At 37.9% G+C, this 27,654-nt stretch overlaps 1 protein-coding gene across 3 annotated transcripts; it reads left to right on the top strand.

Moving 5' to 3' along the window:
• On the top strand, positions 1-27,506 carry LOC135842591 (zinc finger protein 135-like). 3 transcript variants are annotated; one of them, XM_065360122.1, is made up of 10 exons: positions 1-377; positions 460-548; positions 666-821; positions 1,269-1,400; positions 1,539-1,736; positions 2,924-3,125; positions 3,629-3,810; positions 3,895-4,041; positions 4,215-4,667; positions 24,321-27,506. In XM_065360122.1, the coding sequence occupies exons 8-10, from the start codon at positions 4,009-4,011 to the stop codon at positions 26,325-26,327; spliced, it is 2,493 nt and encodes an 830-aa protein (XP_065216194.1). In that variant the 5' UTR covers positions 1-377; positions 460-548; positions 666-821; positions 1,269-1,400; positions 1,539-1,736; positions 2,924-3,125; positions 3,629-3,810; positions 3,895-4,008; the 3' UTR covers positions 26,328-27,506. The 3 variants fall into 3 exon arrangements, with proteins under 3 accessions (XP_065216194.1, XP_065216193.1, XP_065216195.1); XM_065360121.1 differs by having other exon boundaries at positions 2,924-3,466; XM_065360123.1 differs by lacking the exons at positions 3,895-4,041; positions 4,215-4,667; positions 24,321-27,506 and having other exon boundaries at positions 2,924-3,466; positions 3,629-3,804.
• Positions 27,507-27,654: the final 148 nt, after the last annotated feature.

The following is a 27,654-nucleotide window of genomic DNA, read 5'->3' as shown; positions in this document are numbered from 1 at the left end:
CCGTGTCCGAGGGTGATTGTATTATGGTTACATAGGTGATACAGAAAACTTCTTTTTTTTGTAAACGTACCGTGCCCAATTTCTTGAACGAGAAGTTGTGTAAAAGACTACCTACGTGCATTCGCTGAAATTCATTCAGTAGTGAAAAATTATTGTTCGGATGACGTTAATTTGAAACGAAATAGAATCGTTGTGTAATTTTATCAAAGTTTTCATGTTTTATCAGTACTAGTTATGAGTTCATTAAATAATTTTTCGAAAGAGGAAACCGCGAGACGAACGCGTAACATCGGCTATCGTCATTCTGCCCCACATCAGTTTAAAAACCATAACTTGAGGCACTTCCGAGATGATGCTTGTCGATCTGGAATTGGAAGGTATATGTGAAACTGATTAAATACTCATTGTTACCAATATTTTACTCGATAATTTGTTTGCAACTGCGCATAATTTTCACAGTAAATGTTGTGGAACTGAAAGCGAAACTGAAGAACGTTCCAAGAAACATAAAGACCTATCCGAATCTGCAAAATGTGAAGCTAAAACAAGTTGAGTGAATGTTATGTTGAATGTTATGTACTTCGAAACGTGTGTAATGTACTTAGTTTAATACCAACTTTGAGACCACCCTCATACTTATAGGTGTTCCTATTTTTGTTTTTCAGTTGAGCTTGTAGAATCTATCGAAAAGGTTGCCAAAGGTGGTTGCTCTATAGGTTTGAGTATGCCTTCCCTAGAAATATCGAGCCATGACCTTCATCGGTCGGAGGAACCACTTGAACAATTTTCTGACGATGGCTGTATTGGACACATAACACAAGGTATCTATCATAATGACATAGTTTTTTAATTTCTGCCCATGGGAAAACTTGATCCCTCTTCACCACTCACAAAAAAATAAGATGACAAAATTACTTGGTTTGGTCCAAATTATTTCCACTCTACCCCTCTCTCCCTCTAAGGAAAAGACGCCGAAGAAAATACAAACTTTTCCAATCAAGTGCAGCAAATGAATGATGTAATACGAGCTAAATGTGTACAATTTTGTTTTGTCTGATCAAATAGGTGTAGTATCACTCCTATTTGATGACATATTATAGGATGAGCGATGAGGAAACTCTTTTGAATGAGGTGATGTGTGTAGTTTTCCATTAGCTATGATTATAAAATTTGAAAAATAAAATTCATCTCGAAGAGAAAAGAAACCAATGGATTTTTCCCTCCTGAGAAGGAACAACTTTGAGCTCATAAATTCATTTGTTTTTCAGCTTCGCTCGTTGAACTTATTGAAAAGGTTACTGAAGATTATCGCTCTGCGAAGTCATTCAGGCCTCCCCTAGAAATATCGAGCGACGATCATCATAATTCGGAGCAACAACTTGAACAATTTCCTGACGAAGGTGGGTAATTTCATAATATGTTCATTTTTCAGTGAAACTGACATTCTCTGGCACCATTTAAAATCTTAATTAAAACGCAAAATCAAATATGTAATGGGAAAACTATTTTGGGCTCATACAAGTAATTGTGTTTTTCAGTTGCGCTCGTAGAAACAGCTCAAAGTATTGTCGAAGATGTTGGTGTCACAAATGTTGCACCGATTGAAATTTCCACAAATACCCATATTACTGAAAATACTTCCAACACAAGTTTCATCATAGTTGTACCACCTTGCGTCGAAAACCCGAACAACATTTTTCATAATGCGGATGCACGACCTGCACAATATTTCGAAGGTTAGTGTATGGTCTAGAGATAGATACTCAGTAAGTACTGATGCCCAAAAAATTATGGTGGAGGGAGGCAGAGAGTCAGAGGCGAGCTGAAGAAAGAATGGGTGTATTGAAATTTATTTTGGGAAAAATGTAAAGAAATAGTGTAATCAAAGAATTATACCAAAAACAATGGGGTCTTGCTTCTTAAATTATGAATTTTTAAAAGTTTTCGCAATCGTTTCTCATTATTCTTTTCCTTTCTCCGCCAAAAGGCGGAGAGAAGAAAAATTACTTCTCACATCAAAAATAATGTTGTTTTACTTGAAATTTTTCCAAAAAAAGGCCTCTCCAGTGCATTCTAGTTAAAACTGCCAGAAAGTGCCAACCTCTGCTGAAATATCAAAAAATGCCCAATTTTTCACCAAAAATTCGGAAATAATAATTTCAAACTTTTGCCAAAATGTGTCGGATTTGAAAATATAAAAATTATGTGCTGAAAAAATGAAGAATTTTTAATTTTCGACAGTTTTAGGCCTCGCGTTTCCCTTCAGCGTTTATTCCTATGTTTGAAAATAAGTATTATCATTTCCCAAAAATTATTTCCAAAATTTTCAAATAATGAAGCAATGAAAATTAACTTTTTTGCATCAGTTATTTTACTCTCCAAATTATCAATTCTTTCGAAGCTTTTGCTCTCCTTTCGCTCTGGCAGATTTGAATTCCACTGTGCTATTTTTCAAAAATTTTCACGCGATGCAAAAAATTGCAAAATAACGAAGAAGGTTGCAAAATTTCATTCAAAAATACTAAAAAAGCACAAAATTTTGGCGTTGAAACTTCTTACGTATATTGAAATTGATTTTTTTTTTTTTGTAGGTACCTATACTAGATACACAAATTGTAAATTTTCTGAAGCTTTCGCCCCAGCTTCGCTCAAGAAACATTCAAGGTGTTTGTTTTCAAGTCCTCCTTTCAAAATTTGTTCGAACCACATCTGGCTTATTAGCATGAAACATACTCAAAAGGGCAGGTCTGTGGTAAAAATTTGAGAACATCTGGTGAAAATAGTCGGGACAATTTCAGCCACTCGTTTTTTTTTGTTTTTTTTTTAAGAGAGTATAGAGAGACTTGTCTTGCACTTCATATTTTCAGATGCTTATATGTACTAGATACCTATGTACAAAAGTACATGTATTTTTGTTTCTCAGTTGCACGTTCAGAAACTTCCAGAAATGTTATTGAAGATATTCGCAACTATTTGACTGTCCCATTCCCAGAATATTCGACTAGCAGTCTATTTAATACACCGACACGTCCTCATAACGAAGATAATCAATTTTTAAATTTGACCACCCTCTCCACAGAAATATTGAATGATGAAGATCGTGTAACCAACATGACGATAAAAAAGTAAAAATCGTCATTAGATAAATTCATTTAAAAAGAAAATATGAAAAATACATGAAAAAATAGACATTTATAAATTTCGCGAATTTGCGTACATAAAAAATTATAAGAAAAAATTAAAGAACATTGAGGTACAATGAATTGAAAAGGAATGAGAAAAAAAGACAAAATTTTAGCGAGTACATAAACAAAAATCAAAAAACCAAGCGCGGCCAAATATTATTGAGAAAATTCGCGAATGCCTCGAAAAATTGGAAAATTTATCGGATAAGTTTGGAATCACAATTTTGGCCGTTGCAATCGTTGTAACGTAGAAGAGCAATCTCAACAACCATCTGAAGAGAGTAAGTAGGTTCTTATGATGCGACTTAAATAGAAAGATTTTGTTCAAAAAAAAAAAAAAAAAAAATCGTATGAAAAAATTGACTTGTAGGACTAGGACTTCATATTATAACTATGTATATTAAGTACTTCATTTTAAAATTTTCACAAAATTTTTTTTCCAGATCCCTCCTCAAAAAATCTACAGATCTGTTTCTCTGACTCGACGAAAGCGACCAATGATGTGTTCTTGCTCGTACTCAACGAACAATTTGTTAAAGCACACTCTGGGCAAACACTCCGGATAGAACAAGTACAAGTGGCAACCCAACGCCCAAACTGTAACGATGAGCTAAATGTGTGCCAGGTTAGAATAACTGCTATGGTTTCAATTGCAGCTTTAGGTCAGTTACATTTTTAGCACAACAATAATTTATATTGAACATTTTAGCGCGATGGGCAGACCTCTTCTTCAGCTGGGTGCTCAAAAAGCCGAGAAAATGGAGGCGATGGCAGGATTTCTCGCTCTGTGGAAACGAGAAAAGAACTTCCCGGCGAAGATACCATGATACAAACCTCGAATAGTATTCCAAAAAACGTTAGTACATTTTTACATAGGTACCTACCTTTAAGTAATGATGTGTATTGTGTTCAGCTCCATCATCAAATACGTTTTACTCTAACAAACCTTCAAAAGAACAATATTTGTAGGTACTTACCTTGGAAAATGAAAACAACCACCAAATTAATTCAGTTGTTTTTTTCTTACAGGTGCCAGCAGTATTGATACGAAATCCACCTCCATACAGTTGCAATACTTGTGATATAACGTTTTCCGATAAATATGATTGGGGAACACATATGCGAAAACATCCGGAACCATTCGTGTGCCCAAAGTGTAACAAACCGTTTAGTAAAAAAGCTCACCTCATAGAACATCAATCAACTCATAGTGATGAGCGACCCTACAAATGCGGAATTTGTGACGCACGATTCAAGAACAGCAGAAGTAAAACAGTACATGAACACACCGTGCATGCGGAAGGCACTCCTTTTGAGTGTGCTAATTGCGGGAAAATGTTTTCCTATAAACTGTTACTCATTGCCCACCTTCGAGTTTATCCTTCAGGAATGTGCTCAAAACGCCGAGAAAATGGTGGCAAGAAAAAAGAACTTCCTAGCATAGCTACCAAGATAGAAACATCGGGCAGTGTTTCAAAAAAGGTTAGTAAATTTACCTACAACTTACATACATACAAGGCAAAAAAATTTGCGATTTCTTCTGCTCCCAATCCTCAAAGTAGTGATCTCTGCAGATGAGAAAATAATTCCCTTTCTTTTATTTTTTCCATTTTTGAAAAATTCAGGCTGCGGCGGGCTTCTCAATTTTCAAAAATTCAAGTTATAACACCTCTGAAAAGTCTCTTTTGAGTGTAATCATGACGATATTGGCCCCCTCCTTAGAAAACCAAGTTGGTCCCCTAAAATAGCCGAAATTAGTAAATCACATTGAGACATGTGACCCTCTTCCCCCTCCTCCATCATCATTATAACGAGATGTTGATCTTGAAAATAAATGTGATAATTTGGTAAAAAATTAAATAATGAACAGGATTTAAAAATTCATTAAGATGAATCTGTTTATTATTAATAAGGGAGAGAAATTTATGAAAAAATTTTTGGTGTAGCTGTAGGGGATGAAAAGGCCCTCATAGAAAATCACTACTAGCGACTTCAAAAAATTACTAGCGTTTCTGAAAAAGTTACTAGTGATACCGAAAACGTTACTAGCGCTTGTACTGACGCTACTAGCGACCAACTCGACACTACTAGCGACCAGCTCGACACTACTAGCGACCAACTCGACACTACTAGCGACCAGCTCGACACTACTAGCGACCAACTTGACACTACTAGCGACCAGCTCGACACTACTAGCGACCAGCTTGACGCTACTAGTGACTGACTCGGCGCTACTAGCGATCAGCTTGGCGCTACTAGCGACTGTCTCAACATTACTAGTGAATGATTTAACGCTACTAATGACCAAGCCCACACTAGTAACGATTAAACTGACGCTACTAACAGCTATGGCAGGTACCTACAATTGGTGAAAAATAAAAATTAAAGAATTCCCAAAAACCATGTTTTTTTTTGAAATTATGAATTATTGAAAAGTTTCCGCTTGGGCCAGATCATTTTCATTTTTTTTTTTCTCCGACCAAAATTAGATAGTAGCAAAATATGACTTCTCACATCACAAATAATGCGATTTTTTTACTTGAATTTTTTTTTTTAAAAAGGGTCCTCTGCTGCATTTCAGTCGAACTACCAGAAATCCTCAATCTAAAACTTCCTTTTTTTCACCAAATATCTGGAAACAATCATTTAACATTTCAATTTTTTGCATATAGAAATTATATCCTGAAAAAAATGAAGAATTGTCAATTGTCACGAGCTTTTGTCATGGCTTGCTCAGTCGCTCGGGCCCCATTTATATTTTTAAAATTCGGAGAGGAAGGGGAGGGGAGAGGAACGGAAAAAGTCCATAATTTTTGCGAATAAACCCTAAATTCCAGTCGAAAAATGAAAAAAAAATTGAGGTACCAGCCCCCTCAGAGGAGGAGAGGAGGGGAGAGGAGGGGAGAGGAACTGAAAAAAGTCCATTTTTGCGAATAAAGCCTAAATTCCAGGCGAAAAATGAAAAAAAAATTCGAGGTACCAGCCCCCTCGGAGGGGGAGAGGAGGGAAGAGGAGGGGAGAGGAACGGAAAACAGTCCATTTTTGCGAATAAAGCCTAAATTCCAGTCGAAAAATGAAAAAAAATTCAAGGTACCAGCCCCCTCGGAGGGGGAACGAGGGTAAGGGGACGAGGAAGGGTCCATTTTCGCAAAGAAATATCGAATACGAGTGTATGATATCCATTTAATTTTTATCTAGAAATATTATAACACACCAAAAACTCAGTTTCAATTTTGTAAAAAATCATCAAACTTGAAATATTTATAAGTCCAGAGTGCTAAAAAGTGCATATAAATGTTTCAAACACCTCATCTTCCAACTTCCACAGTGGCCTAGTTGGTTAAGCAGGTGACTACAGAGTGAGTAGTGGTGGGATTATATCGATATTTGCCACCATCGATATATATCGATATTTGGAATCAGATAATCAATTATCAGAAAATTTTTAAAAATTATGCAAAAATTCCGCAAATAAATTGTGCGAGGTGTTTTTTTGCTCTTTTTGAGCATTTTCAGAGTCTTTTAGAGTAAAATAGTGATTATCACAGGTATTAATGGTAGCCATGGGCCGTATCTGTAGAATGATGAAATGTTGACATTACGTCATCAATGTCATCTGTTGTATGATATTTGGGTGTAGGTGTGGTGAGTTCTTCTACCAATTATTGAAACACAAGTGTACTCTCGAATAGGTTTATTCATGATTAAACTGAGTGTATAAAATGATACAAAATGATAAATTAAGCTATGAATTAGCTTATATTTATATCCCTGTGAATGCACAATTTTAAAATTGATACTTTTTCAAGATTTTCCTGCGCTGGACTGACGAGTGACATGATATCATGGCTACCTGATACATGTACATAAATGTTCACCCTTTCATTTGACATGTTTGACACATTGCCTACTTTCATATTTTAAGCCCTCATAGAAAATCACTACTAGTGACTTCAAAAAATTACTAGCGCTTCTGAAAAAGTTACTAGTGATACCGAAAACGTTACTAGCGCTTGTACTGACGCTACTAGCGACCAACTTGACACTACTAGCGACCAACTCGTCACTACTAGTGACCAACTCGTCACTACTAGCGACCAACTTGTCACTACTAGCGACCAGCTCAACACTACTAGCGACCAGCTCGACGCTACTAGCGACTGACTTGACGCTACTAGCGATCAGCTCAACGCTACTAGCGATCAGTTTGGCGATACTAGCGACTGTCTCAACGTTACTAGTGAATCATTTAACGCTACTAATGACCGAGCCGACACTAGTAACGAGTGAAAATTAAAGAATTACCAAAAACCATAATTTTGAAAATTTTCCGCTTGGGCCAGATCATTTTCCTTTTTCTTTCTCCGACCAAAATTAGATAGTAGCAAAATTGACTTCTCACATCACAAAATAATGCGATATTTTTAGGATTTTTTTCAAAAAAAGATCCTCCGCTGCATTTCAGTCAAACTACCAGAAATCCTCAATCTAAAACTCCCTTTTTTTCGCCGAATATCTGGAAATAATCATTTAACATTTCAATTTTTTGCCAAATTGGTTATTTGTGAAAATATAGAAATTATATCCTGAAAAAAATGAAGAATTGTCAATTGTCAAGAACTTTTGTTGTGGCTTGCTCAGTTGCTCTGGCCCCATTTATATTTTCAATATTCGGAGGGGGAGGGGAGGGGAGAGGAACGGAAAAAAATTCATGAATTTTGCGAATAAAGCCTAAATTCCAGTCGAAAATTAAAAAAAAATCGAGGTACCAGTCCCCTCGGGGGGTGAGAGGAGGGGAGAGGAACGGAAAAAAGTCCATTTTTGCGAATAAAGCCGAAATTGCAGTCGAAAAATGAAAAAAAAAATTTCGAGGTACCAGCCCCCTCGGAGGGGGGAACGAGGGTAAGGGGACGAGGAAGGGTCCATTTTCGCAAAGAAATATCGAATACGAGTGTATGATATCCATTTAATTTTTATATAGAAAAATCAACACACCAAAAACTCAGTTTTAATTTTGTAAAAAATCATTCAACTTGAAATTTTTTTAAAGTCCAGAGTGCTAAAAAGTGCATATAAATGTTTCAAACACCTCATCTTCCAACTTCCCCAGTGGCCTAGTTGGTTAGGCAGGTGACTAGAGAGTGAGAGGTTGCAGGTTCGAACCCCACCCCAGGCATGAATTTTTTTTTAATTTTCAAAATTTTTTTGGGGAGAATTCGTTGTTCTAGGAGGGTCTACGAGTAAATAGCTGCCATTAACATGTTTTTGCCATGATTTTCAGTGCAAAATGCGCAAATTTGCGCGTGTCACTACTATTGACAAACGTTACTAGTCATTAGTAACGTCTTTCGGTAGTAGTGACGCTACTTGCCGAAAAAGTTACTAGTGTTTTTTTTTAGTAATGACGCTAGTAGTGATTTTCTATGAGGGAGGGGCACAACTTTTAGAAAAAAATACAATTTTTTCAGATTTTTTGATAATTTTTTGTGGCTAATCAAAAGTGACTGGAATGAAACTACCGCCTGGTAAATATTTATGTATCCATGCTCTACTAATTTATATACAACAACTTGCCTATCTTTCTCATTTAAGGGGCAAAAAATTCACAAATAATTATTATTTCACTCATTTAAAAAAAAATTTGCCCCTTAAAATAAAAAAGTATGCAATATGCTCAACAGCGGAATTGAAGCGCAAGACATACACACACATGTACCAGTAGTCGCTACCACCGGAGCACTCTTTCCTTCCAGCGTGACGCAACGAGAAACATGGTGTGGTGAAATTCACCACTTATGCACTCTGAGGGGGTTAATTTAGGCTTACAACTAACAGTTGTTGTTTTATTGTTTTGAATATCTTTTCTCGCCTCTAGTCACGAACCTAACAAGTGCATCGTATACCTATGCCTTGTTTTGGTTCGTTGGCCTTCTCTCTACCTATTCGTTCATATTTGCATACTGCATCATCATTATTTTAAAAATCGCCAAATAGGTAGCTAGATACTGAAAAAGCAAAAAATAAGGAATAGAAACAGCTTAGAGATGATTCAGTTTCTCTTTTCTTCAAAAATCAGTTGTTTTATGGTATTTTTATGAACGTCAAAAACATCCGATATATATCGATATTATCGATATGAGACCTCCGATATTTTGACGATATCGATATCCCGAAATATCGATAATATCCCATCACTAAGAGTGAGGGATTGCAGGTTCAAACCCCATCCCAGGCATGAAATTTTTTTTGATTTTCAAAATTTTTTTGGGGAGAATTCGTTGTTCTAGGAGGGTCTACGAGTTAATAGGTGCCATTAACATGTTTTTGCCATGATTTTCAATGCAAAATGCGCAAATTTGCGCGTGTCACTACTATTGACAAACGTTACTAGTCATTAGTAACGTCTGTCAGTAGTAGTGACGCTACTTGCCGAAAAAGTTACTAGTGTTTTTTTTAGTAATGACGCTAGTAGTGATTTTCTATGAGGGGGGTTTGTCTACAAATAAATAAGTAGGTATGTGAATTACGATGAAGGGTGACGAAAATGAGGTAAGATAGGGGGAGGAATGTCGCTATTACTATATTCTATTAAATAATTTTTTTTTGAACATTTATTCATTGTTAATGTAGAATATTTCATATTATTCTTTCGTCTGCCCCATTTTGAATTTCTGTCTTCAAATTTTTATAATATTTTTTCTCTTTGATAAACGATGTTTTAATGTTATTACGATGATAATAGGGCCGTATCTATAGTGGAGGGAGGGAGCATGGAAGGTCAACCTGTTCACTACTGCTAAAAATTTGAAAAAATATGTGTGTCAAGTTGAAAAAATTGTGATTTTTTGATAAATTACAGAACTGGTTGGTGAAACGATAGGGGACAGCCTGCCCCCGAGTATTCCACAAAAGTTGGGAAGAGTTGGGAAATTGTGAGAAATACAAGAAAGTTGGGAAAATACAAAAATTCCAACAATAAGTATTTTAGGTTTGGAGTTTTCAAATATTACAATTTTTTACAATCATCAAAGTTAAAAAATTTCCCAACTTTTGAAGCCAAACCAGTTTCTAAATCTATGATTTTCCCAGCTAAAATTCACATTTTTTTCAAAAAATTGTGCCCTTTCACATCAACATTACAACTGTTTTGTTTCTTGAAATTACAAATTTTGAAAATCTTTTACCCTCGCTTCGCTCGGACCAATTTGGTTTTTTTTTCACACTTAAAAATTTCAAGAAACTATTGATCAATTTCTTAAGAAGTTGAGATCAGAAAACCCGAATTTTTTCATTAAATTTGATATTGTTCTACTTTTTGAATTACAATTTTTCCAAAGCTTTTAGTCTCGATTCGCTCGGGCCAATTTGATTCACTTCTCTAAGTTACAATTTCAAGAAACGTATGATTGAATTTGAAAAATATGTTTTGAGACCAGAAAAACTGGATTCTTTTATTAAAATTGTTGTTCTATTTTTCCATTTCATGTCACATATTTTCCAAAACTTTTGCCATTGCTTCACTCGGGCCAATTTGGCTCTTTTTTTCACACTAAGAATTTCACAAAACCATTGATGAAATTAAAAGAAAGTTGAGATCAGAAAAACCGAATTCTTATATTAAAATTGATGTTCTACTTTACGAACTACAAACTTTTTATAGTTTTTGACCTCGCTTCGCTCGGTCCAAATTGATTCTCATCTGCAAAGTTACAATACATTAAAAAATCTATGATTGAATTTGAAAAATGTTGAGATTAGAAAAACCGAATTCTTTTATTAAAATTGATGTTATTCTACTTTTCAAATCATAAACTTTCCAAAACTTTTGCCCTCGTTTCGCTCGGGCCATTCAAAATGCTGTTTTAAAACATTTTAAGAATATGAAAATTAACAGAAAAATTCCAGAAATACTCATAATATTCAAAGCTTATTTAAAAAAATGCAAATTTTTCATTTATTTCGGAACAGAACCACTAGCTTTTCAACATTTTTTAATACCAGAATGTTCAGCACGTTAAAATTTTGATTATAGTCAGCAAAGTTACAATTTTTTGGCTACAAAATGTCGTGATACAATCCCCTCACTACTTGTAACTCAAATACCCTCTTTTTTCATCCAACTTGGGAATTTTCAGTCGAATAAGTTGGGAATTTTCAGTCAAATTAGTTGGGAATCTTAGGATTTTTGCACCCCCAGCAAAACCACTTCGCTATACGTCCCCGGGACAAACACACAACTCTTTTTGGAACTTGAATTATACATTTTTGAAAGATTTTTCCCTCGCTTTGATCAGGTCTAAATAGTTGTCTAATTTTGAATTTCTCCATCAAGAACATATGTGAGCCCGCCTGACAAAATCGACCATTTTGACAAAAAAAAAGTGTCCAAAATAATGACGTTTAAAATGAATCTTATGGGTTGAAAGATCAGATTTTTGGAAAAAAAACATTTTTTGAAATTTTGTCGAAATGGTCGATTTTGTCAGGCGGGGTCACATATACTTATTAAGGACGAAGAACATTGTGGTGGTTTGGGAGGTCTTTACTTTGAGGGAGACCTCCGCAAGACCAGCGTGCATATAGTAAGCCCAGGGAACCTAAACTTGCCCGATATCCTTGCGAAAGATATCAAATTGCAGTGATGTTGAGACACCTCATAAATGATCATAAGACCGCTAAATGTTCGTAATGTTTTATTCACTTCTCTGGTATAACACACGCGAAGAATTATAATAAAACACACTACACATTATTGAATAAAATACACTTGTAGTATCGACTACAAGCGGAAGCTCTGAACTTGCTACCTTACGCTAGCACCAGTGAAAATATACCTAATGAGCTTTCAAAGCTCGGAGCTCGGAGTGGCGCATCTCGAACTAGTTCGATAGAGTGCACTACTCGTAAGCAGTGCTGCCACTCTGACAGGAACACAACTTCCCTCTAGGTGGAAGCTGCGGGCGCATCCCCTACCGGTACATATGCCCCGCTTCCATTGAAACAGCGTGGACATCGGAGATGCTGGTACATTGAAGCCAAAAATTGGCCAATCGGACAACTGACGGTAGGGCCCCTCTGCCCCGCTTCTATGAACCCGCAGCTTCCAAGATGTTGAATAGCTAGGTTCTTCGGCATCCATCCATGACTTCCAACAAGTCGAATTTTCAATTTTTTTTTTTTTTTTAAACATCTCTGCTGTTTTTTCACGGCACTAGCGACTTAAAATTACCTTAGATGCAAACAATTTGTCATATAAATATTAAAACAGGTTACATCTTAGTCGCTAAAGTGCTACAAAATTCACAAACACAAAATATTTACATAAAAAGCAGAGAAATGTACAAATTCAAAATAGATAAAAAATGAATCAAAATCTACAATTGTGCAAAAAACACGCGCTGAGCTGCGTATCAACTGGTTCGATGTAAGGCCAAAACTGCGCCAAAAGCTTTGCCAACACGAGATCGATGAACTCTTCTGCTGGAGCAATTAACAGGTACTTTTTTAATTAATTACGCGTTCCGAATCGTATTTCTTGATGTTGAACTAAACAGGGACTTTCTTCTCTTTCTACAGCAACTTTCCCAGATTCAATCAGCATCGAAATAAGCTCACTGGAGCCAAACGGGGATGACTGTTTTCACCAAGGGCAAACGATCCAAAGTTCATTGGTAATTCCAATTGATCAGAGATGCCGGAAAATACTCCGATGACCGGAAAAGCATCAGAGAAATTACAGGTACGTTAAATCTTGGTTACGATTCATTTTATTTTCTCTAACATGTTGGCGATATTTTTCAACCTCTCTGTTATCAGCCAGCTGACATTTTTCCAAATTGGAAGTTTTCGGAGCTGGAACCGGAATCCTTTTTTATCATCTCTGCTGCAGTAAGTACCCCGTTTTTTCATCTCTATTTTCGCGTACCAAATGATCTTGTTAGCTTTAGATCGTGTCGCGTTCGTTTTCTCTCGTGTTGTGTTGCGTTGATTCTGTGTTATCGTCACGGACAGCTAGCCGCTCGTCGCTATCCCCACACACAGCTGGGAACGTTTGTCTATGTACACTGACAGCTGGCCGGTTGCAAATTTTCCAAGTTCAAAAATTGCGATTTTCTCTCATTTTTTCGCAATTGAAAACCTTCTTGCGCCTTTCTCGACCTGTGATCGAACCTGGATTTTGAACATCTCTATTTTTTGTGAAAAATTACTCGTTCAAAATTCCCCAACACATGCTCACGCGATTTTTCAACTTCTCTTGGAAAGAAAAAAATTTACAATTATTTACAAAAAATTCTAAACCTATGTGAACTAATAGTTACGATTAGTCAAAATAAATTAAAATAAAACTAGTCATAAATTAAACAAGACTAAATTTTATCCGAAGTGCAACTTTGAAAAAAAGAAAAAAAAATTCTAATAACAAAATGAATAACAACGCTTAAATTAGCACTAATTCCCAAACTATCGCGAAAAATACACAGTACTACTTAATCTGAGCACATCAAATCAACGAATGAAAGCTCTAATGCTACAGTTGTGTATCGGAAATTCCATAACAATAGATGAGTTTTTCAAAATGGCGATTTTAAAGATAAACTTTCACATAGCTAAAATTATCTTACTTTTAATCTCATCAAAAATGTTGCACTCGGAGATGAAAGTATATTAACGCTACATGTATGCTAAAAGTAGTTGGCCATGAACGTAACAAAAGCTCATTTCTCACTTAGTTTGGCCTTGGATTGATATTTCGTGAAAGCTTTCACAAAATATGCACGTTCGAAACTTTCCAACATCTCTAAGTGAATAAAATTCAAGGTCTTTTTTCGCTTCTTTTTGTTACGAGGATTATCATGGCCGTCCGGTGCATTTTTATCTCGCAAGTTCGAGCTTTCAGCGTTGGTAGGTACCTGCTTCGTTCTCGAACGCGTTTCATATCTCTCCCGCGCCGCTTCCCTCTTCTCTTTGTACTCCTCTTCGTCCGGAAACGTTTGTTTGAGACAATCTTCGAGCTTTTTCTCTAGGAGGGGGGGGAGCTTTTTTCGTAATCTCTTTTTTATCTGGCGGAACTCTGCATCGTGTTTTGTAACATCTCTTTTAGGTCTCTCTGCTTCGCAATTTTGGCGAATTTTTTCCAGGGTTTTTTCAGGCTGCTTTCGCGAACCTCTTGGTAAATATACCGGATCTCTGGGGTCATCGACCTCCTCCTCATCAGTATTTTCTTCTTCCATTTCAGCATTTTGACTTGTGGTTTTTTTCTTCGAAAAATCTCTGATTTTTTCCACCAAATCTCTGTTGTCGAATTTTGATCTCTGCTTTAGGTCATTTTTGAGCTCTTCCAACTGGTTTTTATTGAGGTATGACGTCATTTGGCGAGTGTTAACAATCTGCTCGTCAGTAGGATCAGCTACATTTTTGACCATGTAACAATTGCTACCTACATGCTGTTCGACTGTATATGGACCATAGCGTTTTTGAAATAGCTTTTTTGAAAGTCCTTTTTCATATGATGACAGACGATGAGAAGTTAACATGACCAATTCACCATTTTCAAAAATGGTAGGGGGCCCATGTAATTTATTGAAAGCGACCTCATTATTTATTCTCTGCTGCATTCTTTTTTCGCGAATGAAATTCACTAAAGCCTGCTGCTGGGTCATATTTTCAATATTCTCATCAACCACTTCTTGGGTATATACAGCCTTTCTGGCCAATTTGTCAGCTACAAAATTATTATGATCGTATTTTCTCGCCCTTACATGTCTCAACTCGAACTCCTTGAATTTTTTAGAGAGTTCAATGACCTGCTGGAATGCTGCTTTGTGATGAACTGGTTTTTTGTTGGTGTTTTTCCAGTTATTTTCTACCCATCTCTTTGAATTGTGATTTACTGCAGTGACCAAGTAGTTAGAATCCGAAAATACTTTGAGCTTCTCTATCTGGTTTTTTAGGGCAATTTCCATCGCTTTTATCAACGCAATGATTTCTGCCAAATTATTCGAATTTTTGTATTCTGGGTGCACAACTCTTTCCGAAACGTTGAAGTCTCCACTAGGTGTCCAACTGATTCCGATACCCGCTATTGCTTCATCTGTGCCATTTTGGGAACAAGCTCCATCTACAGCTACCCAGACAAATCCTTTTTTATCAACAATGAGCTTTTTTTGATCCATTTTGAGTTTTAGAGCTTCTTCTGATGTTATAGATGGAACATTATTGGCACGTTGCTCTTCTCGTAATTTACTCAATTCGAATTTGGCATTTATTCCAATGTTAGGTACTGGCAAATCTTGAGCCAAGTTATCAGGAATTCCCCAAACTTCATTTGGCTTCACTCCGAATTCAGTAGGTGTATTATTTATTTCATTTTCCACCTGCTTGGCATATTTGTGCCAACCATGATGAGTATAATCGAAGTCCTCTGCTGATTGGTTGATTTTTACTCTCAGCCTATCGCCAATTATTCTCATTGTTCTTTCCACTAAGCTCGATTGTGGATTGTACTTGGTGGTGTGGCCTATTTTTACACCATAGGATTTGAGCAAATCATTCCAGGTATCACTCACAAACTGAGTGCCATTATCAGTGATTACTTTGCGCACCTTGTGCCCCAGTTTCTTTATCTCTTCGAGTATCTCTTTCATCGCTTTTGAGACCTCTTCTTTAGTAGCCACAATCAGGGTTTTGAGCCACACTTTGGCAGTGAATACACACTTTACTACTAGCATGTATTTTGGGTCCTTGGCTTTGTTGGCGATTTGGCCAATTAAATCAGCTGACAAGACATCTGCTATGCCATAAGACTCAATTTGAGCATACTCTAGCTTCTTTTTCTGCCCAAAGTTCTTATTATGCTTGCAATCGAGGCATTCGCTTGTGGCCAATTTTGCAGATTTTGGCACATTTGGCGAATAATACATGCGTCGAAATATCGAGTCAATTTTGGCAGCTCCCACATGACCATATTCTTCATGTAAGTACATTATGGTATCTTTGTACAATTCATCAGGCATGCATGGCACTTTAGATCCATCTTCTCTGATTCGATACAGTATTTTGACACCTTCTTCTTCTTCCAAAATGACATATTTTTTCTCGAGCTGTTTCTTCGCTTTTCTCTGCTTGGAAGTCATGTCAATCTCGTCTGCTTGAAGTCTCCGAATGACTTTTGACCAATTTTCATCTCTGTTTTGGTACAAGTCCAGCCTCTTAAGACAATCAATCAACTGCTCCTTGACCAAATCTTTGTAAACAACGCCAAGTGGCACCATATGAGTCCAATTCGTGCTGTATAGGGTCAATTCAGGTGCTTGTCTATCCCACCATTTTCCAACTCTTTTTGGCAGGTCATAAACAAGGTCGTGGCAGTTAAAATGCGTTATCCACGCCGCTGCTTTGCGATGTATTTGAGCCAATGTGTTAAATCGGTGCACAACTGACATTATGTCCTTTCTGACATGCACAGTATATCCATGAAGCCACATTTCGAGTTTTTTTAATGCATTCGCGAGTGAGTACATCTCTTTCTCTATTATTGTGTACTTCTTTTGGTGCTCTTTAAATGTGTTGCTCACAAACAGCACAACGTGATCTACGCCATCTTTGTCTTTCTGGTATGCCACCGCATTCATGGCATCTTGGGTGAAACTCGTTTCTAGGTAGAAATCTGCACCATCAATGGGAGTGGCTAATTTGAATTCTTTACGATACTCGTTTTCCAACATCTCTAATGCATTTTGCTGCTCTTCACCCCACTTGAAGTTTTCTTTTCGAGTCACTTCATAAAGTGGCACTGCTAGCTGCTGATAATCTGCAATGAAGCGCTTGTAGAATCCAACAATTCCCAAAAATGCCATAACTTCTTTTTCATTTTTGAGTTTGAATTCGCCTTTCTTGTTGGTGTGCTTCTTTTTGAATTCATCAAGCTTTTGGAGCTTTTTATTTTGCTTCAAAATTGCCCCAGGCTGGAGTTGAAAACCAAGATGGCTGATACTTTTCTTGAAAAACTTTGATTTTCTTGGATTGAGCCTAAGTCCATTGTCTCTGATTATTTTCAGTGTATCAACTAGTAATTCCATCATCTCTTCGAAAGTCATTGCCTTGAGTAGCACATCGTCTACTTACTTCGTTCTGCCTTTTTTTGCTTTCATGATAGTATTTATCATTTTCACAAATAACGCAGATGACACTTTCAATCCATATGGCACCCTTATAAACTGGTGGACTTCTCCATCTACTATGAAAGCACAATACTTCCTATATGCTTCATGTAGTACCATCTGCCAAAATCCTGCCACAAAATCGAGGCAACAGTACATTTTGGCACGTCCGTCTGTTGTTATAATTCTATCAAGCAATGGAGCTTCATTGTAGTCATTTTCGAGTATAGGGTTCAATTCCATAGGATTCAAGCATAATCTCACCTCGCCATTTTTCTTGATATTTGCTACCAGCGCATTGATGTAAGGTGAGGTCGAAGGTTCAACGATCTTTTTGGCTATCATCACTCTGAGAGCTTCTCTCACGAGTGGCATCTGTTTGTTAGATGGAGTATACTTCGGACCATGGAATCTTTTGATATTCTTGGGATCCTTGAATCTCAATTTCATCGGCGGTCCTGTCCATTTTCCAGGATATTTGCTGAACACACAGGCAAACTCTTTAAGTATATCAAAAGCTTTTTTAGCCTGTTTCTTCGTAATGGTTTCTTCATTTACAGCTTGCTCCAAATCCGATCTCAGTGTTTCCAAAAATATTTCTGGACCATCGTCCACATCTTCAGGCTCCATTTCCTGGTACTTATCAGCTGTGTTTGCTCTTTTGGATATGTGATCAATTTGCTCAACGCTCTTTTTCTTTACTCTGATTCGTCTGAGTGTAATCTTCTTTTTGTACTCCTCCTCAGTCATAAAGTTGAGTGTTTCAATCTTCTCTTGGCCTGGAGGGCAGCATGTGGCTCTTTTATTTTCCACATCGGTCTTAATTCCAAGTACCTTCATGGTTTTGGTACCAATTATAAAAGTCTGGTTACACCCTTTCATAATGTAAAATGGAATTTTGAGCTCGCATTCTCCAAATTTGAGTTTTGGCACAATCACATATCTGTATGTCTCTACCTTTGAATCGTCAGCCAAACAGCACACAATAGGTTTTTTCAGCATGATATACTGCACGCTATCATAGTGATCTCTGAGCAGGATGTTCGCAGTTTCTTCTGATATTACATTAGGGGTAGCCCCGGTATCGAGCTGCGCTGGGTAGGTGGTGCCATCCATCGTAAGTGGCACTACACACGTGTCAAATTTGCCTTTTTCTCTGAGGATTTGCTCTCGAACTCGAGCCTCAATTTCCTCTCTGCGCAGCGGAGGTTTAGGTGTAAGAGGTTGCTGGATTGAATTCATCGAAGTTCCTGCTGTCGGTTGTGCACTCTGAGTTGTGTTTTGAGGCACATGTGTTGAATCTTTAGATATACGTGTTGTGTTGGGGGGCTCAGGCGTTGCCCCAGTCACGTGATTGACTGTTATTTTTAACTTCTCTGATGCCCCAGCGGATTTAACAGGTGTTTGTAACGTCTCTGATAAGTTTCGTTCCTCCTCATGGGGGGAGGGGATTCCTATCTTGTTGAGTAGCTTTTGGAGCGCTTGAGGTTTCATGAACTTTTTTAACTTCTCTATTTTCTTTACAGCATCAGCGACTTCCTTTTCGATGTTTTTAGGAATGTCTGAGTTTTTCTTTTCGATCAGGGTTTTCTTCTTTACTACTTCATATTGCAAGCCATCTTCCTCAGTTATAACTTCTCTACTCTCTTCAGTCTGAGTGCCATGTTGCTCAGTGCCATTCTCAGGAGGTTTCTTCTGATGCCAATCGTAATTGTACATTTTATCCATCTCTTGGAACAACTCTGTTTTGCGTGCAAATCTTGGATAATATCTGCCATTTTTTCTGCTCAAATGGAATTTATGCATCACTGGCATCATGTTGTAATCTTTATCAACTCGAAATTGACGCTTATATCGATCTTGTGAGTCTCTTTTCAAGTCCAAAAATAAGGCAGCAGGAGACCACCAAAATGACACAACATCGTCTTCCAGTGACTCTAGCGCTCTTCTGTAGGCAAAATACTTGTCCATTGATACTGGATTACTTGCAGAAGTTTTTGGCTTTACCAGTGGAAACAGTAAAATAATTTTCTCGAACCCTTTCTGCTTTAAATTCTCCATAATCTGCTTCGCATAATTTTTCACAACACTCGAAGCCGTGTCTGAGTAGTTCAGTTCATATTGAGCCAATGATAGAATGGGTTTTTTCTTCGTAAAGGTGGCTGCTCTGATGGCTGTTTTCAGATCGCTGATGTTGATCTGTTCTTTGAGATAAGGCTGAGTGATTTCAGGCCTTTGTTGTGGTATTATATTTGCTAAGAATACAGCGAGTGAATCTCCAATGAGTTCAAACTCTTCTTGTGGTAGCTCATGGAATTGCTCCACTTGTGCTAATTTGCACGCGTCAGCTACTCGTTTCCCGACGGCAATCCTGCTGAATCAATCGATCCCTCAGGTGAGGTAGGGGGGGGACTGTTGCTCCTCTGAGCTTTCATTCTCTGATGGTGTTTCTTCCTTGTTCATTTGATTAACACCATGTGTCTTTTCCTTTGGTTTTTTATACTTAGACTCATCTTTTCTGTCTTTTTGGTAGGTTTTGGTAGTCTCTGATTTGGGCTGACTTTTGTTTTTATCGTAGCTAGGCTTTTTATACTTGTCAGTTGTGCGCTCGCCTTTGTTTTCATTGGTATTATTCCGCACTGTTTGTGAATTGGAACGCCTATCAGTGCCGCCAAAACTGGATCGACGATTCTCTGATCTTTGTTGCACATTTCGAGTCTGAGTAGCAGGCCTTTCTGGTTCAGGTGGTCTCTGAGCAAACTCTTCAACACGAGTCATTCCATTCAGTCTTTTCTCGAAAATGTTGATATCTTGCAATTCAATCTCAGTAAAACGTGGTCTGAGACTGGGTGTCATTTTGTAGTATATCATCATAATGATATCCTCGAATGGTGAGTTCGTAGTTTTGAGCACTTTCAGCCATATCATCAATTCTGAACATTGTGTGGTCGAAGATGTTTTGCACACTGGCATATTTCTGAAGTGATTTCTAGCCTCATTTTGTCTCTGAGGACCCCAAGCACAATCGATGAAATCTTTTCTCAATTGGTAATAATCAGTATTATTTTCTTGCAAATCTTTCCAAGGTGCCATATGAATCAGCTTATCATCAATTAGGACCATTAGGGCATCGCAGTACTGACTTTGGGATACTTGGTATGGCTGCATACGTCTTTCAAATCGGTGCAAAAAGTTGTAAACTTGGTACTTATTATCTTCCGAATATCTTACCCCAAATTCACGTAATCTGTCTGGTCTTATGTTGAAATTTGAATTTCCAAACTTGATTCTATAATTTAATCTGCGTTCTGGGGGGTTGTTTTGTTGCTCATTTTCAGCCTGAATCCATCTAGGATCAATCTGCACTTCTTGATCATCGTCGTTTCCGTGTCGATCATTCGCTCGATCATCGTGTCGATCATTTCGTCGATCATCTCTGTTATCGCGATTATAGTTACTACTATTACTGCTGCCGTCGAAGCTGTTACGATTGTTGTTGTTATAATCACTGCTTCGGTCGCTATTTCGATTATCTCTGTTATCTCGATCATTTCTGCTGTCTCGTCGATCACGGCTGCCTCGATCGCTGTTTCTATTATCTCTGTTATCTCGATCGTTGTTTCGGTAATCTCTGCTATCTCGATCATTTCGATAATCTCGATCGTTGTTTCTATCATCTCTGTTTGATCGTGATTCTCTTGAAGATGATCTATCGCGATTATGTCTGTTATCATTTGTACGATAGCCGTTGTTGCTGCTACCGTTATTGCCACATCTCTCGTTACTGCGGCTGTCATTATCAGTGTTGCCCCTGTAGGGGGCGGGGGACCTTGATCGATCTCTAGATCCTCTCCTTCCTCGGAAAAGATCTGCGCCTTTGCCTGGATTTACACTGCTGCGACTGGCAGTGTTATCGGCATTGATACTGTTTATGTTGTGCACAACTGTAGGCACAACAGGGGGCTGGTAGGGTGGTTCTTCTGGATCATGAAACTCTGCTATGAAACCGTCAACGTGATCTTTCCATGATAAATATTCTGCTCTTTCGATCTGCATATTTTCTTGATCTTCCAAGTACTGCATTTGGATCTGATGCATTAGGTTACTCATGTACATATTTCTCTCTTTCATTTTATTTATGATGAGCATGTGAGAGGTGAGTACCCGATCAGTAGTTTCCCTGTAGGCTCTGAAGGTTGTTCTCATCTCTGATCTTAGATCATTGATCTTTTTCTCATGATCTTTTTTGAGATCTGATTTCATTCTGGCCATTTGAGCACGTAGCTCGAGATATAGGTGACCTACATCTTCTCTGGTTCTTGAAATCGCCTTTTCAGAGTCAACTACTCGACTGCTAATGGTGTCTTCATTTTTATCGTGATTATCAGATGCAGCATAGGCCCATTTTCGAAAAATTAACTCGTCCTGAGACAATGGCGCTGGATATTGCTCATCAGGCTTTTTCTCAATTTTCAAATCAATTTTCTTCTCAAAATTCACAGGGTCAAAACTGCAAATTTGGGCCATTTTGGATTCAGCAATATTTTTTAAACATCTCTCTGATCGGTTTATTTCATCTTCGAGTTCATATTCCAGTTCATTTTGGTTTATCGATGCATCAGGATTTTCGAATCCTGTCAGTAGTGCACTGCTTCCAGCTACAGCTTCGTCAGCACCATTCGAATCTATTTCGTCTAAGTCAGTTTTTAGAAAATCCAAATCACCATCCTCGAGTGCCTCCTGATATTCCTGGGAATCGATCCGAATTTCAGCACTCCGCCATTCCCTTCTCTGATCCAAAATGTTCTCGTGCAAGCTGCGCAATAATTTTCGATCTCTAATTTTAGGTGGCTTCGATTTAGGTGTTTTTTGAATTCCTAATTGTTCTCGGCGTCGAAAATCAGCATCTTTCGCAGCATTTCTGGTCGAACGTCTCAGCTGCTTTTTACCGTTATTCTGATTTTCATTTAAACATCTCTGATTTTCATTTACACATCTCTGATTTACGCCGTCACTGTCATATTCTCTGATTTCAGGTCGCAATTGTGTCACACGTGTATCCAAGTTGATCGATGGAAAACTGGATCGTCGCGAATTGTCAATTCCAGGATTTGGAGAATTATTTTCAGCCGTCATCTCATATAGTCGTCGCATCCGTTCAGGTAATAATTCAAGAAATTCATCCGATAAATATTCCAAATTATTCGTAGCCATTATCGAACTTTGTAACTTCTCTGTTTCAGGTACGTGGTACAAGCTTTTACAACGTTCGGCGCTTGACCTTGAGCTTTCGTGTCAAGCTTGTTCAACTGTGCTCGGTTTTTCCAAACCAAAGCTTGTCGAACTTGGTATGAAAGCTCTATTTATTACGCGATTTTCGACACTTTTTCGCGATTTTTTCGAGAATAAAAACTCACGTACCTGTTCTGATGAACGTTGCGGTCGCCAAGTTGACCGTTGGTTGCTTGTTGCAGTCGCCTGGTTGACTGGTTGGTCGCCTCGTTGACCAAATTGGACCGAAATTTTTCCGAATAAACGATAAAAAAAAATTCGCGATTTCTTCGAATCGTCTCTGTGAGGTGAAACCTCAAATGGAAAACTAGTTTCCAATGCAATAAATTGCAATTTGCGTCTTACGAGCGCAATTGTAGGCTAGGCCTGAGAACACGCGGTGTGCCTCGTTTTCGACTAAAACGTCTCTGCTTGCGCCTAAATATTGCAATAAATGCAATTTTGAAAAGCCCTGGGTTAGAGAACCACGCTTGGGCGCCAAATATGTGGTGGTTTGGGAGGTCTTTACTTTGAGGGAGACCTCCGCAAGACCAGCGTGCATATAGTAAGCCCAGGGAACCTAAACTTGCCCGATATCCTTGCGAAAGATATCAAATTGCAGTGATGTTGAGACACCTCATAAATGATCATAAGACCGCTAAATGTTCGTAATGTTTTATTCACTTCTCTGGTATAACACACGCGAAGAATTATAATAAAACACACTACACATTATTGAATAAAATACACTTGTAGTATCGACTACAAGCGGAAGCTCTGAACTTGCTACCTTACGCTAGCACCAGTGAAAATATACCTAACGAGCTTTCAAAGCTCGGAGCTCGGAGTGGCGCATCTCGAACTAGTTCGATAGAGTGCACTACTCGTAAGCAGTGCTGCCACTCTGACAGGAACACAACTTCCCTCTAGGTGGAAGCTGCGGGCGCATCCCCTACCGGTACAACATATTCTTTTGCATAATATATTTTTCTGAGCTATTAGATAGGAAATATCCAACATGTCTTTGCCAATCAGGAGATTTCGAGTCAAATGAGCCCATGTTACTTTGCATATTTTTGCAGATTTCGACCACAAATGCATTTTAGCATATTTTTACCTTTTTTAGCGTATATATGTCAGCATATTATTTATTCAATTTTTACAGTTTTTCTTTATTTTCAGGGAATATTTTTAAAAATCTTCAAAATTTGACTTTTTTCATAATTTTTGACTACAAAATTTGAAAAGGAAAAATGAGAATTTTGAAAAACAGAAAATGTGAAAATTTTTAAACTTAAAAAATGATATTTTTATCGCTTATAGTTATTTCACTTTGAAAATACACCGTTTCATTCATCCACAAAATCGGTAACTCCCCTCTTCCTTACCCCCAACAAATCAACTCTAAAACTTTTTTTTAGAGAAACTGAGGGCCAGTTGGAAAATTCGTGATACTTAGTTGGGAGTTTCCTCCTCCTCCTCCTCCTCCTCCAATAAGAAATCATTAGTCACGACTACGAGTGATAAGTAGGTAGGCCTAGATAGGAAAATAAAATTTGTCAGCGTTAGATAATTTCCTAAATCACTGGTGGAAAAGGAAATATGTTTTCCATACAGGCTGCACAATCATTCAAAAGAACAGGACTTGTGACTTGCAAAATGATAACAACCACAAAATTAATTCAGTCGTTTTTTTCCCCTGCAGGTACCCACAGCATTGGCACGAGATTCACCTCCATATTGTTGCATTATCTGTGATAAAACGTTTTCCTACTTATCTGTTTGGAAACGACACCAACAAGAGGGACATTTGAAGCCGTTCCTGTGTCCAAAATGTAACAAACCGTTCGCTGAAAAACAGTATCTCATTGAACATCAAGCTACTCATCGTGAAAAGAGACCCTACAAATGTAGATTTTGTGATGCACGATACAAGCGTAGCTGCAGTAAATTATTGCACGAACGTTGCATGCATACGAACGTCTCTCGTTTTGAGTGTACTGTTTGCGGGAAAATTTTTGCCTTTAAAAGTTCTCTCACTACCCACCTGCGAATTCATTCTGGTCAAAAACTGTTTTGTTGCCAAACCTGTGGCAAAAGATTTTCTGGCAAACGAAGTCTTGTTTCACATCAAACAACCCATAGTGAAGAAAGAAACTTCAAATGCCGCATATGCAACAAGCTTTTCAAACATGAAAGCAGTAAGGCACAGCACGAACGTTTACATGTAGAGAGTCCTTGTTTTGAATGCGCCATATGCGGCAAGAAATATCGACAGAAACCGGCTCTATCCCGTCACATATCCAAACACCATCAAGACAGTAAAGTAATGCATGAACATCTACCAGTGGAGGGTCGTCGTTTCGAATGCGCCTTATGCGGCAAGAAATATCGCCACAAAAACGATCTAGCCAAACACATACTCAAACAAAAAGATGGCAAATGTGATTGGGCGAGACATCAGCGAAAACATTTGAAGCGGTTTCACTGCCAAAAGTGTGGCAAACATTATGCTTTCAAATCCCACTTCATTGCACATCAAGCGACTCAATGTGAAAAGAGGCTCTACAAATGCGACATTTGTGGCACAAGATTCAAGAACAAGTTCAAAAAAGTACAACACGAACAATATATGCATATGGAAGTCGCTTGTTTTGAGTGTGCTGTTTGCAGGAAAAAGTTTATCCATAGAAGTTCCATCATTCACCACCTGCGAGTGCATTCTGGTCAAAAACCATTTCATTGTCAAACCTGTGGTACAAGATTTTTTCGCAAACAGCATCTCATTTCACATCAAAAGACCCATAGTGAAGAAAAAAACTACAAATGCGGCATATGTAACCGGCCATTCAAACACCAAGGGCATAAGACAACGCACGAACGTTTACATGTGGAGGGTCCTCGTTTTGAATGCGCCCTATGCGGCAAGAAATATCGCTCGAAACCGAATCTTACCTATCACATATCCAAACAGGTTTGCAGTAAGTCAGCGCAGGAACGTTTACATGTGAAGGGTCCTCGTTTTGAATGCGCCCTATGCGGCAAGAAATATCCCTCGAAACGGAATCTAACCTATCACATATCCAAACAGGTTTGCAGCAAGTCGGTAGAGGGCCTTTATTTTGAATGCGCCCTATGCGGCAAGAAATATCGCTCGAAACGGAATCTAACCTATCACATATCCAAACAGGTTTGCAGCAAGTCGGTAGAGGGCATTTATTTTGAATGCACCCTATGCGGCAAGAAATATCGCTCGAAACGGAATCTAACCTATCACATATCCAAACAGGTTTGCAGCAAGTCGGTAGAGGGCATTTATTTTGAATGCACCCTATGCGGCAAGAAATATCGCTCGAAACGGAATCTAACCTATCACATATCCAAACAGGTTTGCAGCAAGTCGGTAGAGGGCCTTTATTTTGAATGCGCCCTATGCGGCAAGAAATATCGCTCGAAACGGAATCTAACCTATCACATATCCAAACAGGTTTGCAGCAAGTCGGTAGAGGGCATTTATTTTGAATGCACCCTATGCGGCAAGAAATATAGCCAGAAAGTTGGTCTTGCCTGCCATATATCCAAACAGGTTTGCAGTAAGTCAGCAAAGGAACGTTCAAATGTGGAGCGCCCTCATTTTGAATGCGCCCTATGCGGCAAGAAATATCGCACGAAATATGGTCTTGCCTATCATATATCACATAATTGTAGTTAGATTTCAATAATTAGTGTCAACATGACTGTGCACAGATTCAAATTAGGAATTTTATTTGTGTTTTGTGTTTTTCAGTTCTTGCTTAACATTTGCAAAAGAATTGAAAAATTGTTTCCAATTGTTTGTATTTATTGCAGTGTTAGACATACCAGCCCGGTAAACACATAGTACGCGATACGCCAGCGAATAGAAGGCGATCATCGTATTGGCAGCCGGCGTATCGCCGGCGGGAATCGCGTTCGAATCGCCGGCGAAAATGTCCGCTTTTTCCGCAGCGAAATCCGAAGGCGATACGCCGGCGGGAATCGCAGCGATATCGCTGTTGAAATAGAACGCGATTCGAAAGCGGTTCGTCGGCGGAAATCGCAGCGATATCAGAACGCGATTCGAAGGCGATTCGAAGGCGATAATCGCAATGATGTTTTGCTTTGGTTTTTTCCTAGTTTTTTCTCCCACAATAGAATCAGAACGTATTCTTCAATTAATTTTACGAGTAATTTACTAGTTTACATAATTAAAAATCAAGAAAACAAAATAAATAACGAGTAAATTAAATGAAGAATGCTTTCTGATTCCGATGTAGGAAGACAAACTAGGAAATAACAAAAGAAAAAACGATGAAGTACCTATGCTTGGGTAAATCACTTCACACAAGAATGCAACAACATCAATTGTAATTTATTAAAATAACCAAAAACACAAAAATTGAATTATGGAGATTTAGAATAATTATTCTAAGTCACCATACAAAATCCATTTGAAATCATCAAAAATTTATCAGAATTCATCACTAAAAAACAGTTCAAAATCACCATGAAAAATTCCAAGCTGAATAAAAAAATTAAATTTGAATCGATACAGTGAAAAATTTATTTTAAAAATCACAAAAAAGTGTCAAAAATTGCTAAAAAAAAATTCATTAGAAATAATCACAAAAAAATTCCAATCTGACTCATCGCCGAAAAATTTATTCTATGTACACACCACGAAAAAAAATTGTTCGTTATCACTCCAAAAAAATTAATCAAAATTCAACACCAGAAAACCAATTTGAAATAAACACGAACGAAAAGATAAAAAAAAACACAACATTCTGCTCGTTATTGCATGCTTGCGTAAGAACATCTGAATGCTCACTCGATTGAACGCGAAACAAATGCGAAAATCGCATGAAAAATATTGTACAAGAACTCTACTAAATTCACCTTCTATTCGCCGACGAATAGACCGCGGAAATCGCGCTGAAAAAAATGAAAAAGATCGTTGCGAAATTCGTAGGCGTATTGCCGGCGGATTCAGCAGTGTTTTTTTCAAATTTTTTCAGCGC

This window comes from Planococcus citri, chromosome 4, assembly GCF_950023065.1.
Source record: "Planococcus citri chromosome 4, ihPlaCitr1.1, whole genome shotgun sequence".
Lineage (NCBI taxonomy): Eukaryota > Metazoa > Arthropoda > Insecta > Hemiptera > Pseudococcidae > Planococcus > Planococcus citri.
This window is presented reverse-complemented; position numbering and strand designations above follow the sequence as displayed.

Bases quoted from the DNA above. Each gene is read 5' to 3' on its own strand.
- LOC135842591 (XM_065360122.1), top strand. From the start codon at position 4,009: ATGATACAAACCTCGAATAGTATTCCAAAAAAC. The intron at 4,042-4,214 runs GTTAGTACATTT...TTTTTCTTACAG, and splicing joins CGAATAGTATTCCAAAAAAC to GTGCCAGCAGTATTGATACG. The intron at 4,668-24,320 runs GTTAGTAAATTT...TTTCCCCTGCAG, and splicing joins CGGGCAGTGTTTCAAAAAAG to GTACCCACAGCATTGGCACG.